The sequence below is a fragment of the Ixodes scapularis genome, unplaced genomic scaffold, assembly GCF_016920785.2.
Source record: "Ixodes scapularis isolate PalLabHiFi unplaced genomic scaffold, ASM1692078v2 PGA_scaffold6__148_contigs__length_123643588, whole genome shotgun sequence".
NCBI classification, from domain to species: domain Eukaryota; kingdom Metazoa; phylum Arthropoda; class Arachnida; order Ixodida; family Ixodidae; genus Ixodes; species Ixodes scapularis.
In genome coordinates this window covers 8,448,191-8,465,230 of record NW_024609881.1, presented here as the reverse complement: position 1 = coordinate 8,465,230, position 17,040 = coordinate 8,448,191, and the positions used below count along the sequence as shown (strand labels likewise).

General features: G+C 47.0%; 1 protein-coding gene across 1 annotated transcript in view; it reads left to right on the top strand.

Annotated features, from left to right (window-relative positions):
- The window catches only part of LOC8026835 (DNA-dependent protein kinase catalytic subunit), a 374,591-nt gene that overhangs the window by 58,043 nt on the left and 299,508 nt on the right, over positions 1-17,040 (top strand). Inside the window, exons 18-21 of the mRNA XM_029967180.4 lie at positions 4,167-4,261; positions 4,344-4,427; positions 8,181-8,256; positions 16,623-16,799. Of these exons, the coding sequence (XP_029823040.2) occupies positions 4,167-4,261; positions 4,344-4,427; positions 8,181-8,256; positions 16,623-16,799 (432 nt within the window). The remainder of the gene's footprint in view (positions 1-4,166; positions 4,262-4,343; positions 4,428-8,180; positions 8,257-16,622; positions 16,800-17,040) is intronic.

The following is a 17,040-nucleotide window of genomic DNA, read 5'->3' as shown; positions in this document are numbered from 1 at the left end:
TGGATTGAAGATACTTTTCCGGAAAGGAGGACTCTGGTGGACGTTGCACAGCTTGGCGTGGGAAGAGTGAAACCGTTCCGACGTACGCTCGACTTGTACTGTAGGAAATCGCGTACCGCCGCCGATTCGCCATTTCCCACGTGGTCCGTCAACAAACCGAGTCCAGCCTGGTTCTTTCACGGGAGCGGGATTCTGCTCTCCGTTTATTCATACAATAAAATACAACTCTACAAAACACTTAATCTAAACTACAAATACACGCGACATTACACAAATATTTACAAACGCACGTTAAGACCAACGCCAAACACAAAGAAGGCCCTTAGGCCTCGCGTCCCGCGATATCCTAGATCCGGTCGCCACCCACCTGCCTGCCAGTGCCTGCATCTCGGTCTCGTCCGAAGTTCTTAGAGGCCTCTCGCCCCCTGCCCCACCGAGTATATCTATCGATGGGCGAGGAGGTTTCTCCTCGCCTGCCACGGGGGCGCCTGCAGCGTCCTCCAGTGGCTAGGAGAGAAAGCGGCGCGTCGGGAGCCGAATTCGAGATCCCGATCGACCCCGCGGCAACACGACCATCTGATCGTGTCGCGGCCAAGATTGGCCGAATAGTCTGATGGGCGCCCTCGTGAATTCACGGTGCGCCATAGTACGCTCGCTATCATCCTGCAAGTGGCTCCTCTCGGAACACATCACGAAGCCAATAATACTTTCTTTGTTTTATCCTCTTTCTGGTTTCTTTACATTTTAAAATTGGAAAGGGCTAAACAATCATAAACCACTCCTTTTATTCGCGGGTACTCTTTCACATACAGTACCTTATATTGGACTTCCGTAGTGCGTCAAAAAGACGATGGGAGGTGCTGCATATTTACAGAGTGGCGTATTTCCGGAGTAATCTACAAAAAGTGAGCATTGAAAAAAAAGAACAAAAGTATTAGGACAGTTATGGTGCAGGCAAGCTTGTGGGAGTTTACCACTTTCTTTAGACACTTGAGACTATATAGAGAAAGAAAAGCAAAGAATTCCTGTCTCGTCTAAGGGCCCCCAAAAGCGTCGTCGGTTGTAATGTTTTCCCGGTTCATAAGGTCTTTTACCGCAGTCCCCGAAAAAACATATCATTGAGGTTCTACTGTCGAGACCGGTTATAACGAAGTCGGTTATAATGAAATTGCGGCTACAGTGAAGTGATCCCGATTTCCCATTTCCTTTTGCACTTCGTTATAACCGAAGCCGGTTATAACGAAATATCGGATATAGTGAAGTGACTTCTGATTCCCGTTGACTTCGTTATAAACGGTCTCGACAGTACTGTGTTATGTGAGACTACGTCTAGCAAACGGATGGAGTCATTTAGAGTTTTATGGGAGGACACAATCTCGAAAGGCTAGTTTTCTAAGTGTCTGTCACATTTGGGCATATTTATATCTTTGAATACTTACTCCGAATACAGTCGAACCTCGATATAACGAACTTCAATGTAACGAAATCCTCGATTTAACGAAGTATTTTATTTTTCATAATTTCTTGCCCATAGACCCCATGTATTTTTAGTCTCTATATAACGAAGTCTATTTTGCTGCTATTTCAATATAACGAAGCGCCATTGCCATAGAAGGCAATAAATAAATCAACTCTAAAAAACAACTTCGCAAAAAAATTGTGGTTAAAAAAAAAAATTATGCGCAAACGCGTGCGCTTGATAGGTTACTTCACGGGGACAGGCCTTTTAACGATAGGCTGCCGGAGGATGCGGCGCCGGTAGCGCCGGCGAGGCATGCGGCAAAGCGGATTCCGCGGGGCTGGCCAGAAAATGCCGAGCAAAAAGTTAACACGGCATAACAGCATCACCACTGACATTCACTGATCATCATAGTCCACTGTACCGCGGGTAGCGCGGGAGCCAACTTCAGCGGGGGAGCGACGTGATGGCGCGACCGCGCGACCGCACGGGCAGTGCCATCTAGGAGAAGACTGAGAAGACCGATTATCGTCTTGCGAGCGTGATGTAAAGCAAAGGCGCAAGTAAACTGTGCGGGCAAGAGTGCTGTGTAGGTTGGAAACATTGGCACCGCCTAAACTAAACAGCTCTATTTTTCAACTGGGCGGTTCACTCACGTGCTTGCTGCCATAAGGAAACGTAAAGTTCTTTCTTTGGATGAGAAAGCAAACGTTTTGGACGCCATCCTGAAGAAACTGCCGAGATCACGAGCACTCGGAGCACTCGGGAAGTGCTCGACGCAATGGACGTACTGAGGAGGTACACGGCGTCGCATGGGCAGCAAGATGCCGTGCAAGCGCTCTGGGCGCTCGAACGCCGTATGACGCCGCTGCTACTGTCGGACAAGGCGCAAGCAAAACTCACGGACTACTTTGCCCCTAAATAAATGTCATTTTCGGTGAGTTTTCATACCCGTAAAATGTTTCGGAATTTTTTTTTCGCATGTTAAAGCCAAATTTCGATTTAGCGAAATTTCAATGTAACGAAGTAAATTGCGAATTTTACCGACTTCGTTACATCGAGGTTTAACTGTACTTAAATGAAAGTACGTAAAATAAATCCTGCACAAACTTAAACTATAGATTCAAAACGGTATTGATAGTGACCAGTTCTTTTGGGGATACATACTGTTAAACATCTGTATCATGCAGCTGCGGAAAGTAATGACATAAATAATGAAATGTGGCACCAAAACTAGAAACGCAAGAAAAAACTTTCTTTCGCACGTTAGGTCACGGAAATTGCAGCTTTTCATAACCAAAGAGTGTGAAAATGCAGGAAGTAGGTTTACAGCTGTGTTCCTTACAAAATATAAGTCTAGAAACTCTGAAGGCTGACTCGGCACCTTACTTTATTATAAAATGATAGTTTTATCGAACTGAAGTTTATAAAACTGTTTGCAATGAGTGAAACCGAAATACACCCGATTGAAAGCTCAAAATGTTCCACTTCTGCTGGTGTTAGCGTGTCAAAAATATTCCATCACGGAAAAAAGTATTTTTTTTTTGGCAAGAATGAAAATCTTTGACAGCATCCATTAGGAGTTCTGCAAGTTCCTCAGACTACTTGTTAAAAAGGAGGTGTGCTAAAATTTTTAGCCTCTGATTTGCCTCAAAATTGCTGCAACATATTAATAGACACATGCAATGATTTGTTTTTGAACGTATTGATGTTTTGGTCTGAGAAACTGACAGGCTCTACTGGCAACACTAAAAACAACAGATGTTGTGGGGACGTTGCAGATAGTTCCCGACGGGAGTTGGATGATGTCAAAGGACTCCCGCCAAAATAAAAAAGAAAAACTTGTATAAAATGCCTGTTTCACTTGCAAGTCATGCAGCATGTGATATCGCCCTACTTGAGAGCAGCTGAAAATTTTAATATTCTTTTTAGCATTACCTTGGTTTGCCATTTTCTCAATAGCTATTCTGAATTTTAAAGGTAATCAATAGCATGCCAGCAAGAGTAAAGCCCGGGTATTCTTAAAATGTGTTTAGTTTGGATAGCTAGAAAAACCGAAACTCCCCCTTTAAAATGTGACACTAAAAATATTTAATTTTTTGGTAGTGTCCCTTCTTAACCTTCTTTCGGTCAAGTTTGTTTACAAAAAACATACCCCAGTCCTTTTTTTTTTTTTTAGTAAGATAGCATTAAGAATAAGTAAATGCACGGCATTTATTTTTTTGAAATTATTGAACGGGAGCTGTTCAGAATTAGAAAGGACAAAAAGCGGTTGCTTTTCTTCCATTCGGTTTAACTTTTACCTGTCCGCATCCTGTCAACATTCTGGCAGTCCCAGGCTCTCAACCGAAGGTACTTTGCAAAACTTCTTGCTTCGGATGATGAGTTTTCATCCTCCGATTTCAATTCCGGGAACGTTTAGAAGTCTTAATTGAAGGAGTCTGCACTCTGATTTCCACTACCGCATGCTAAGCGGCCTCCTCCAGCATATCACTTGAGCGGAGTGTCAAACTTCGAAGCTATAAATGGCCCCAGCAGATGCAAACATGTTGCGAATGAAACAAAGTGTGTTCCCCAAAGACATAGCAGACAGCAGCAGCTTCCGGGGTGCATGCAGATTTGCGTTTAGGCGGGAACTTTCCAAGGTGCCGAGATACACTGAGGGGCGGCGACCGTCAAAGGGGATAATCTATCTCGCATGAACAAGGAGGCCCGTGTGGACGTCTCGGACCCGACGTGCGGAATAGAGGCGCAGTGCCCGAAGGACTTCAACATCTTCATCAACCTGGTAGACTTCTTCAGGTGAGTTTGTCGCCTCCAGTTTCGTGGACGACCGCTCCGGTCATCTGGGACGTTGACGTGAAACACGCATCCTGCCTTTCAGGGATACCTTCACCAAGAAGCACTTGGAGCTCTTTGCCAAGTGGGCCTTTGTGGTGGTCAAGCAGATGGTTGAATATTCTGCACGGTAAGTCTACTTTTCGGATGTGTGCCAGACGTGTTGTACCTGGCCATTAACTGTGTAGAATTCATAAGGCCAGCTCTTAGCGCGTTTGTGTCTGTGGGATGTATGTTCGTGTGACGTCATCGGCATTGTAAAAGCTTCGTTGCGATGTCAACATGGGAAGACTCGGATGTCGCGGTGTTCACATAGTCAATGCAACGGTCATCGCGTTATATCATGATGTGGCATGACGCTGTGACGTTCCTCGACGCCACAATGTCGCATGACGATGTCTTTAAAGGACACATGCAAAGGAAAAAAAAACATTTTTTTTTTAAACAGCTTAGATGGAGAAAGAATGTTATAAATCGAATTTACAACGAAGAAAGAAAATTTTTAGAGCTATATTTACGGCGCAAAACAAATTTGTAGTTGGCGCCTGCGGGAGCCGCCGCTCTGCGTTGCCGCCGCCGCAAAGTCACGCCGCCGCCGCACGCTGCGCGTTGTGCGCCGCCGCTTCAACGCGTTTCTCCACGCCGCCGTCGCCGCGCAAGTTCGTGTGTTTCGGGGCGCACAGGTCTATCACGTCTGCTTGCGCTTTTTCAGGAGCTTCCTTTGGGCTCTAAAAGTTACTTATTAATCTTAGTTTTTGTTGCACTTCAAACGAAGAGGAATAATTAACTTTTAGAGACCATAGGAAGCTTCCGAAAGAGCGCAAGCCCCACGTGACAAACAAACAAATTTGTATAGCGCCGTAAATATAGCTCTAAAAAATTTCTCTTTCGTTGTAAAATCATTTTATGATTTCCTTTAGTCTTACTGGTAAAATTTCAAAAGTTTATTACGCAAAAATGAGCGGCGGCAAAAAAAAAAAAGCGCCAACTACGAGTGTTGCTACCTATGATCAGTGCCGCAAACTACTCGAACGAGCCTAGCTCGTCCGTGGAATTGAGGGCTACCAAAGAAACCACAGGACGAGCTGAGCTCGGCCATGGCATTTTTAGCCAGAAAGTGGCCGACGAGCTCAGCTCGTTTAAGGCAGGGGGTAAAGGTGGGTGAGGAGGAGTGGCAAATCCCGTGCGCCGACATCCTGGGTCCCGAGTGAACGAACGCAAAAGAGAGCGACAGAACACGAGAGAAAGAAAGCAACGTTGCCATGGTAACGCGAAGAGTGGAAACTCTCAGCAATATAAACAGTAATAATTTAACGTTGTAAACTAAATTATGAGCTATTCTAACGCTTATAAAAAGCAATAAACTCATTACGCTGCATTAACTTCCCTTCTGTCGAAATCTCGGAAATCTGGTGGTTGCGCAGTTTCGTATTCCTCAACCGCGCCCCACCGGCGAAGCCGGGTATATGGTTTAGTTTAGCGTTAACGCGAGGCCGTACATCTGCGCGCTTTTCAAAAAGAAAGCTTCGAAAGGAACGTGAATATCTTTCCACCGGTAAGTTCGTGAATTGTTGAAGTTCACGAAACTGCTCTGATGATGTAACCGTGTTTGGGACCCCGAGGGTCTGCCTGCATGATCCGCCGCTTGCGGCAGCCAGAATGTATGGGAAAATGGCGGACCTTTTCCTCTAGAGTTAGTATGTATGATCTCTATGGTTTAAGGCACTTAAAGGGTCAACGGCGCGATATTAGAAAATCATGTTATTTGGCATTATGACGTCGTGTGACACTGTGACCACATGTTATGTTACATGGTCACATGACTTAGGTAACATTAAGGACCATGTGACATAATATTTTCCACTTTGCACTTTTCTGATGCTCACGTGACGTGATCTGAAACCATGACGCCACGGGAGACTCTCAAATATTGTTCCGTGTTTTCGATGAATACCTGTTCACCTGTGCACAAGCCATACTGTCTATCTTTGAGGTTGTTTTTTTCTTGGGGAACCACGTCCCTTCCCCCGAACCCCCATCTTCTCTTGTCGTCGATACCGGGATGACGGTTTTCAAATATTTGGGTCGCGGAGTTAAGTTCCACGCACCCTGGAAAGAGTCACAGATTTATAGATGTCTTTTTCGTGAGATTATAAACCCTGATTTCTTGTCCAGCACTGGAAAGAAACACAGAAAAGATTCCGGAAGAAATGATAAGGGAGAAACCTCGAAAAGAGGGAACCCTACTTATAAATGCTATGTGGGCACCTTTGAGGTATAACAAAGAGCAATGTATTTTATGAACAGTAAGGGTGCAAACGAGGTGGTGAAGATTAGACATACCCTGAGATTGCAGGAAGCGAGACAGGCACATAGAAAGTCTATAAAAGCTGATAATGTATTTTCCCTGAGAAGTGCCGAAATGCCACAAAGAGACAGAACATCCCTCAAGAAAGAAGCCAGCTCTACTACTGCTCCCTACAGACACAAAAGATTAATCTCCAGCTAAATCTACATGAAATGAAGAGGGAGGGTTGTTGAGGTCAAACACCAAAAACAAAGAGAAGTGTATGAACCAACAAGAAACCTTTGCAATTCTGGAACTGGCCTGTTGACAACATTATTGCGGTTTAGTTCTGTCTTCTCTTCAAGGACGTTTTGAGCGTTTCACTGGTTACCCTAGTTCCAGGGATGAAGGGAAAGCGACATATGTCAGCCTTGTACTTTCATCCTTGTATTTTATTTGTTTGGTCCTTTACTCGAGTGCTCTTTGTAGAAGCTCGTCTTTGATGGCATATTGTTTTTTGGGCCAATAAGAATGACCAATCCCAGATAGCAGCAAGTACTAGTAAACTCGCAGAAATACACGGACACTATTTTCTTTTGGGGTGCCATCCTCAGGTCCCCACTCCCTTCATGAAATTTGTCCGATGAAAACGGTTAAGTGGAGATCTCAAATGTTACTATTATTGCTCCTTTTAGGTGTTCATTACATTTCGACGTCAAACCTTTGGCTGTAGGTGACGTAATACACCAATTATTGTTTGAAAACGCCGTCCGATGGTGTTACCTAATGTCTACTCCAAGGCGCAGAAAGAGAGGCGTGTTGCAACACCTGATTAGATTTTTAATAGGGAAATCGGCCACCTATGAGTGTAGTTTAGGGTTTTTGTAGGGTGCTTTTAGAGCCCATTGATTGAGTTATCACCATAAATAGACAATCTCGGTATCCACTTGAGTGCCCCCTTTTAACCCTTTGATGTGGGTATTGCCCGGGAGCAAGAACTCGATAATGATTTCATTTCTTCCACGGCATGTGCGCCTCAATAAATGTAGCGCCCTCTGTCGCAAGGGTGGGGGTACCTGCACTTAGCAGTGAAGAATCGAATTGCATCTTCAAAAAGATCACTTGTGCTTTCAAACCAAAGCTGGCAGTGGAGGCGAGGTACCATGGCGTCCACCACTGACTTCGAAACTCCGAGGAGAAAAACTGGCACAAATATTGCAAATTCAGGTTCAAGCGTCTCTACTGCGCGTAATTCGCAGTGTACCTGTGCATTCTCCGAGGTCGTAACTGCTTTCGCTCATTAAATGTAAAATAATGCTCGGTGTGTTGCGATCTTTGATTGCTTTTTTAATAGGGAAATCGGCTGCATGTTGTCATGTTTTAGGGATTTTTAAGCTGCTCGGAGCCAGTAGCTTGAACTATCGCCATATTTAGGCGATCTCAGAAACGTCCTCGGGTCCCCTTGATCGCTTCTCGAGTGAAATAAATTTTCAGCCATCTGTGTTGGCTGTTTTTTAGCTTCCTGCAGTCTCGGGGTTGTGTTATGGTCAGTGCTTTTACTTTGTTTTTCTCATTGCCCCAACTTGGCATCTCCAGGCATCCTCTCGTGAGTGGCTTTTACAAGGTGGTGGCCGCTTCCATCGGTATCTGCGAGAGGTCTTCTTATTTCGAGGTACGACCATTCTCATTTTGAAACGGGGAAAAACCTTTGGGGCGCGGTGCTCGACTTGGATTGTGACTCACTCTTGCGAGCAACATTTCAGGTATGGGGTCTCCGACGCATCTCTTCAAAAACTCTTGTTTCTACCTTTTGCTCGTAGAATGTGCGATCAAAAGCCGTGCTTTATGAGAAGCTGCGTGAGTTCCCTGTCCTGCGTCTTTTCTTGCATCGATTATATTCACAAAAACCGAAAAGAGTTTGTCACCTTTTTGGCATTCTTTTCCATCCCAATTGTAGACTGATTTGGCCTTCCTTTGTGGGTTTATTCACCGACGTGACTAGTAGTGCTTTTTTCTTTCCGGAGAGATGCTAAAGGGATTTTTAAGAGTTAAATTTTAGGGTTGTAATGTGTGTCGATGCCGTGGATAATACAATACAGTCGAGCCCGGTTATATCCCACCCGAATATTTCGAATTATTGTTTATATGGAACAGTCCAAACATCCCCTTAAAAATCACATGTAATACTATAGGAGCCTTATTTTTCTATATCAAACTCTCATGTCGCTCGATATAGCGAACAAAAGCACGGCCGGCCGCCCCGGCCGTTGCTTCTCCCGCTGTCGGAGTGTCCTGGAGGGGAGCACATAGCTGGCATTGCGGGGCTGGCAGATTCCCCGCATTGCTCATATTAACTGATGTCTTGGTAGTGATACACAGCAGGGAGATTAGAGATTACTCAATCACAACTCAAGTGCTCTAAAATATGAGTTCAAAACAGCTATATCTGTTGCACTGAGGGTTTATACAAGTGAAGTATGTGGGCCATTGGACTGATTGGAATGATATATTAAGGGGAGACACTACCCGGGAAGGTCTCAGCTTTTGAACCCTTGGGTTAAAAGGCATCAAATTTACAGAGCTGATTTCTAGTCATGGCTAAGGGATGCAGAACAAAATTTCAGCTTTGTATAATTGGGAAAGAAATTGCACGAGTCTTTATTAGGGGTTCAAATACATTGGTTAGTCCATCTAATAGAAAAAAAAAAAACTAATGCATGTAATTTTTTTTTTTTTTCACATACAAAACAGGATGTTTGGAGGGTGTTTTTAGTGTAAACAGTTTAGTAAAAAGTTGCTATTTCTTTAAAAATACTGCACTAGACAATCAAACTATCTTTCAACCTTCTCTGTCTTCTGTAAATGTTAACATACAGTCACAGACCGATTTTTTAGACGCCAAACTTGTTTGATATTTGAAACCTAAAGAAGGAACCGTGACCTACCCAAGACCTGCTGTAACGAAGTCAGTGGGAATCGTAAATCACTTTGCTTTATCCGCTCCTTCGTTATATCTGAACTCGTGAAAGTAACACGAAAAAAAAAAAATAACACGGGCCGTCACAGTCACGCATTTATTGTGCCTGCAGAAAGCAGTCGAGGCTTCCCTGCACGCGTCCTCTGTTTGATTGTAGCCGCTTCTCGCCAACTGCGAGAAGCTCCGATAGAGAAAAGATCCTGTGCGTTACGTACGGACCGCTTCGACGGCTGCGATGGCCGCCGCGGAGAACGCCGGTGGTGGGCGGTATTGGTGTTTGAGCAAAGTTAGACTTTCGCGCAAGAGCGGCCAGATGGACCGGCGACTCCCACATGAAACATGAAGCAAACGAAGCGCGCACGGTACAGAGTTGCCGCTCAGGCTAGTCTTTTGTCAGTATAGAGAGCCGAGATATAGGAGTGGGGGCAACTGCTCCATCGGGGTCACGTGGTTTGTGGGCCGCATTTACAAAATGCGCTGCAGCCTGCAAGGAGTCAAAACTCAAAAGCATTCACCCTCTGAAAACGTGTCCGCCTCTCCACCCAGTTTTCTCGCCACACTGGCTACGCGACAACCAAATGCAGGCGTACTTGTGCCAGTCTGCCCACTCGGGAGGCGTCTGCCTTTAAATTGGGGTTGCTTCATCACCTAAATCTAGGCTCTTTCTGGCATATTCGCGGCGGGTACGTTGTCGCTAGCACTCCGGAAGCCCCTCTCGGCATGCCACCACGACTTCTCTGCGTGCGATGCGGAAAAGTCGCCTCCCAGAAAGAAGTGTTAAGCAGACGACGATGCAGAGGCTGCCGCTGGCAAACGTGTCTGCTGCATCGTCTGCGGCCCGTTTTCAATGGCTGCTCGGCCACGGGAGCCGTACAGCCATTGAGGCGGTCTGAGACTTGGTAAACTTTTTTAATTTTAATATTTTTTTAAAAATTATCACAAAATTTCTTTTTGCTGTATCCGCGGGAGCCGCTCAATTTCCTTCGCAAGAAACATGCAGAAACGCATTGAAAAAGTGCAAACGGGAAGGGGAAATCGTGATCACTTCGCTGTAGCCGCTATTTTGCTACAACCGACTTCGTTATAACTGGTCTCGGCAGTAGTGCATATCCACGACCGATGTTTCGGACAGCTTCAAGTCCGAAAGTCCTATTTTTTGTGCAAAATCGTCGCGAACGATCAGCGAGAAAAAACACCACCGAGAAGTCGCCATTTTTGATTCTTTGTTGGCTGCGCGTAGATCGGCTGGGTTTGGCATCGCTACTAAAGTACTGCTAATCCCTACCACTAGGTGACTCGTTACGGCTTTTTTCCCTCTAGCTGCGCATCATTATCATCATTGTGACCATTTTGCTTTGTTCATTTGCCATTCCGCTGCAGTCGTGGACTTGTGCCTCTCGTCTCGTCTCTGTGATTCGTGTTTTCGGACTACGCTGGCTCGGACGTCGGGGCCCCATCTGTTCTTCCACCGCCGCGAAGTGTCACTAAGATGCGCGGAAAGTACTGGACCATAATGCTAGAAAAGAAGGCGGTGATTCTTAAACTAGTAGTAAAGAGCGGCTGAACGGAAGTGGAGGCGTAACCTGAAGCAAGGCACCATTGACGGCTTTTTTAAGCCCTCTTAGAGTTAATAAAGGCGAGTTTTTTAATGTGCTGATTTTTAAAATTTTTCTATTAATGGGACATTTCTTTCGGTCCCTGCAAAGTCCGAAAAATCGGTCGGCAACTGTATGTTGAAAATTTGAAGGGAGAAAAATGTGCTCATAGTTTCTGCAGCTCTGAATTTTATTTAGCACCTCAAACAAGGCACTAAAACAGCTCAGCCGCACGGGTGGGACCCTCCTCCTGGAGGCGCTTCTGTTCAGCAGCCACCGCTTCCAGTTTCCGTCGCTTGTGGGCCACTTCGGACAAGTCGTGGGCACTGGCTCGAGGACCTGGAAAGCCTGTGTTGGGTCGCCTTTCTTATCTGGGACTCGTGGTGGCTCCCGGATTTCATATTCACCTTGAGCAGTGCCCTCTCAGTGCGGTCCCGGATTAAATTCCGGGACAGCTAGGGCAACTGTGGTCTCGACTGTCTTGGGGCGCCTTTTCCAGACAAGGGCGTTGAAGGACTTGTTGGCTCTTTATGCGCAGCCCCCTGGCCAACAAGTCCTTCTGTGTCGATCGGTTATACACGTGCTCCTTGACAACTTGTTTGGAGAAAAGTGGGGCTTTGCAGTCGATGGTGTCACAGCTGCTCGAAGTGCCAGATGGCGGTTGTAGTGACACCACGACTTCTTTCTTGGGGCATGCGACGTGTCGAGGCTCTTCATTCGTCGAGTGCAGCAGTGTTGCCAAGATACCTTGCTTTATGGCTGCCACGTCTGGGGTATTTTTCTTGAGAGCACTGGCGTGGTAGTTTGTCATGCGCTTCATTACAACATTCGTCAGTTTGCATCGTCCCCCGAGTCTTTTCTTGGATTTCTTGAGTTCCTGCCCCAGCCCGTTTCGATCTGGATGAGCATCATACCGGCGTGCGGTCGTGTACCACTACTGCGTGATGCACGTTAAAGACCCCAGGCTAGCAGTTGTACTGCACTGGCTAAATTGCTCATCTACAGCTGAGACACCAGGCGCCCCCTGAGGCAGATTAACTTCCGGCTGTATAAACATTTACACAACAATTTGCTTCGAGATTTTCCAGTTTGGCATAGACACCCTTCGCAACGTGGTCGACACAATCATCATCATTATTATCATTGTATAGCTGGGGTGCAGCAAGATGGTTATACACCTTGCTGTCACCGTTGCAGAGGATAGTTGTATACTGGATGTTGGGAAGATCTACCAATCGACTGAAGATGACCTCATGACTCCGCTGTCCGAACTTTCATTGCGTTTGCCGAGCATTCAAAGTTTTTCTGGCACTTTGCTTGGTGTTTCGAGCCACTCTTTGTGCCCTCCTGATCCCTCTCTGGGTTCAAGTCTGCAACCATGACAATGCTCATTGCTGCATAATCGAGTGCGAGGCCTGTCTCCAGTTCGATGGCAACGCCAACAGCCAAGTGTGACGTGTGACTTCGCTTGTGCCAAGTCCCGTCAAAGCTGACAGACACGTCTTGCATTACCTTGTCACCGCCGAAGCTGATCCCCAGTGTCTTCCGTACTATCTGCGCAGCCTCCGTCATTACGTCAGATGCTGCTTGCTTCGCAGCGTCGTGGACATTGTTCGCAATGTTTTGGTAAGACTTAGGGCGCATTGGTTCTGGGGCGTTCAGTCTGGTGAAAAGGTTTGTTAGTTTTGTAACGCCAATGTCGCATTTTCTAGAAACAACCCCAAGCCGCACAGCGGGTTCAGACTGTCGCGTACCATCAAACGCCGACGAGAGCAGCGCTGAAACAATGACTCTCCACGTAGAGCACTCGACGAGAAATGTCGGACAAGCTCCCGCACCAATATCTCGGAGCACGACAGGGTGGGGCAGAGAAGCGCATCAATCAAGCATCAATCAAGAGTCACTAGAGGGCTCTTCGGTGCTCCTGCCGCTTTCGCTTTCCTTAAGAAAGCTAATCTTCCACTCAAACATGGGGAGTGCGTCGTCTGTATCACATGCAAACAAGGCACTTCTGGTTGCTGAAGTTGCTGGGGCCGTGGGTGCCGCAGGCCCCGGTCAAACAGGCGAAGACATTGGACACATAAGCATCTTGTCATCGACGGCGGCTGCTTGCCTTCGATTGTTCCATCCTCGCACTTTCCCAGAGTTGCGAGCGGCAGCCAAAATGTTTTTGCGTTCACACTTTCACCGCGGGCATTGCTCACCATAGAGTTCACGATCAGAACTAAGAAAAAAAGACCAAAGTCACAGAAATAACTAAGCAGTTCGAGCAGATTTCAAACGTGGACTGAAGTGCGAAGAGCAATATGGTGGCCATGCGGGGTGGGGACCAACACGAGCTCAGGTTTCAATATTCCGACCAGTAATAGCGCCTGTAGCATTTGTTTTCGCGCAAATACTCTCATTTCAATGGGGTTCTCAAGCGTTTTCCAGCGCACTTGCTTATCCTCGTATGACGATCAGCATCAGCGACGAAAATACAGTGAAACCTAGTTAAATCAACGCTTCCTAATTAGAAAATTTTGATAATTTGAACTGCCGATCCGGTCCCGTCAGACATGTATATTAGTCAATGGCACCAAATCCTCATTAATTCGGAGGCGGTTGGGCACGCTATGGTTAATTCGGATGAATTCAGCAGGGAGTGCAAGCAACTGCCCGTTCCAAAGGGTATGACCGCTATCCGTCTCAGGTACAAACGTGGTTCTTCCGGGTTTTCCCATCTCTTCCGGTTCTCCGTGTTTTGCGCCACTTTTGTTCTGGAACGCCTCATGTTCGGTGCACTTGTTCGCACGCTCCTGGCATGTCGTCATCATATGCAGCAACTGCAGCAACTTCCACGGCGGCATTGCCAGTGAAGCGGCAGAAGTGCCAGGCCAAGGCTTTAGCGACGAAAGTGGAAATACTGAGGGACTTCAGAAGACTGCGTCTCTCGGCAAGTGATGGAAAGGTACGACGTCAAGAGAAGCACTTTGGCCATGTACGTGAAAAATGAGGCTGAGACCTTCACGGACTTCTGAGAGCGAGGAGTTCAACGAGAAAAGAAAGCGGCTGCGGAAGGCGGCACATCCGAAACTATAGAAGAGACCTTGCTGTGGTGGGTCGTCAGCGCTCAGAATGTGCAGCCGCCTTTGGGTGGTCCTCTGATTTGCACGCAAGCAGACTAGTATACACTGAAGATGAAGATGTTCGAAGCATCAGAGGGCTGCTTTGCCCACTCCAAAGACAGACACGCACTGGTCTTCAGAAACGCGTGCGGAGAGAAAGGTGCCATTGACAGCGATGTAATCGATGACTGGAAGAACGTCAACTTTGCAAGCACCTCGCTGCATATGAGCCGAAGGACGTTTTTAATGAAGACGAGACAGCTGTTGCGCTTTGAGGCGCTCTTTCGCTAGGTACTCGTTGAGGACATTGAGGTCGAGAAAGAATAACAGCACAACCGGCTTGTGTTAAACGGTTTATCCGACTGCTCGTTCGCTCGCGCTCGCGATTCCCCATCCCCCTCGTCTTCTTTTAGCTCCAGGCTAAATGTCTCATGTCAGTGGTGTTCATTGTTAGTTTTTCAACAACAGCGTTGTTTTACAAAGCCCTACCAGACAAAACCATCAGACTGAAAGAAGACTCCTGCAGAAGAGGCTAAAGAAGTAAGCGAAGAGTCGCAGTTCTCCTTGGTGCAAACATGACTGGCACGGAGTGCTTTTCACTTCTTGTCATTGTAAAGGCGAAGAAGCTGAGATATTTCGAAAACCTTAAATGACTTCCCATGGGTTATCAAGCGAATGGGAAGGCCTGTATGCCATCTGAAATTTTTTGAGCTTGGCTGCTCCAGCTAGACCGATGCTTCCGCGCCAAGAAGCGCAAGGTGTTGCAGCGCAGGTGTTTGACAGCCGATAAACTCTCTTTGTCTGTGGTGCCCCGAGGCATGCTTCTTTTCCGAGGCTAAATCGAAGCTAGTACAGTATAGACCACTTACAACGTAACCGCTTATAGTGCAGGACCGGGTATAACGCGGTTTTGTTAAACCACCGGTTCACCTCCCATAGAACTCCATGTAATTACATACCGCTTAAAATGCAGGCGCGCGAAGGGAAATACCGGTTATAGTGCGGTTTTTGGCACAGCCCGCCGACCGCGCCGACGACCGGAGCAGCGAGTTCGCTTCCCTGTGCGACACTAGATAACGGCGCTGACGGCGCGAGCCGCAAACTGCACTCGCAGGGCAAGGAGGTTGCTGGAAAACGCGGGGAGAAGCGAAGAGAGAGGCTTCAGTTGCCATAGTGACGGAGGGACGCACGCACGAGTCGTTCACGTGTGTGCGTCCCTCCGCTGCGTTGGAAACAAAGAAACAAACAACCGCAACGACAGACCAATCCCAGGTCAAGGAGAAGTGTTCGCGCGCGTTGCATGCCGGTCGCGGGCGTCGGTTGTGATCGTCGTCGTAGACTGCATGCATCTCATCGTTCTGCCTAAAAGCGCTATCCTTGACTCTGAATTTTCGTTGTGTGTCGCTATAACCCAGCACATACTAGAAGGGAAGATCCACCTACCCGTGCGGCGATGTCGTGGCGGCGCTCTCAAGACGGCAGAAACGCCCGTGTCGTCGTGTTTGTTTACTTCGACTACAGTGGTGATTTAAGCATTTGTGTCCTCGAACATCGCCCGGATTTCTTATTTGGCGCATTTCATCCGTGTGCTCAAGTTCAAGGTATTACTGGCGCGTACCGTATGAAGGATGCGAATTTTCACGCGTTTTCATCTCCGGAGAAAAGTGATTAGGGTTAGCAATCCTGAACGCTCGCGACGTCCGTCCGCAACCCGCGACGCCGTTAAAAGGCTGCGCCAGGCAAAAGCCGCTAATTTTTTAAAATGTGTGACACACTTGAGACGTAACTGTACTAGTCTATTGAAATAAAGACTTTCCTCAAACTAAGCTTATTTTTTCATCTAACATAAAATAAATTCTTTTACAAAGGTAAGTTGTCTCATGGCATGTATTTTGGCCTGAAAAATTGATGTTTTGGTTATAGTGCGGTACCGCTTATAGTGCGGATTTTCGCGACTCCCGAGACATACGTTATATGCGGTCTACACTGTATCAGTAAAAATGCAATTCCGCATTAACCCCTTAACTGCTTTCGACAAGCCTAGCTCATCCACCTGGAGCCGTCCCCAAACTCTTTAGGACAAATGTTGCTTGTCCATGCATCCTCGCTCGCCCCTCGGCTGTTTTGGATGACCCGGCTCGTTTGGAGCGTAGTTGGTGGCACTGCCGAGAGATGACAGCACATGCTTTTTGATTGTACACATTCTAAAAATGGTGACTAATAGTCGAGGGACGTGCGGCCCCTGCTGCACGTGCTATAAACATTTTTAAAAAATTGTTTAAAATCAAATATTCCCAGAAACGAAAGACGGCTAAGGGGTTGAGAAGTTTGACGAATGTTGGATGGTGTACGCATGCAGCAGCCGTCCGGGGAGGCCGTGGCCTGTCTGCGGCTGGTATCGGGTCTTCTGCGGGACGTCTTGGGTCGGCTGCAGCAACTCAAGGACGACCTGCTCGCCTCCTGCCTGGAGCTTGTGCTCGGAACTCCCCTGGCGTTGGTGCGAGAGCACGCCCGGGCCCTGGTTCCAGCCGTCAGGGTACGCGAGGCCGTGCCAAACTCTCCTCATACCTCTGGAGGAGTGTAATTAGACATAGCACAATCTCGAGACTGCACAAAGCAAAAGACGACACACGTGCACAGAAAGTCTGTATATCATCATACTTCTTGCAGTCTCGGGGTTGTGTTGTGTCTGATCTTCACCAGCTTGTTTGCCCCCCACTTTATGAGCTGTGTGGTTTGTATTTTCTCGAACTCTGCACGTTAATGCGTTTGAGGGC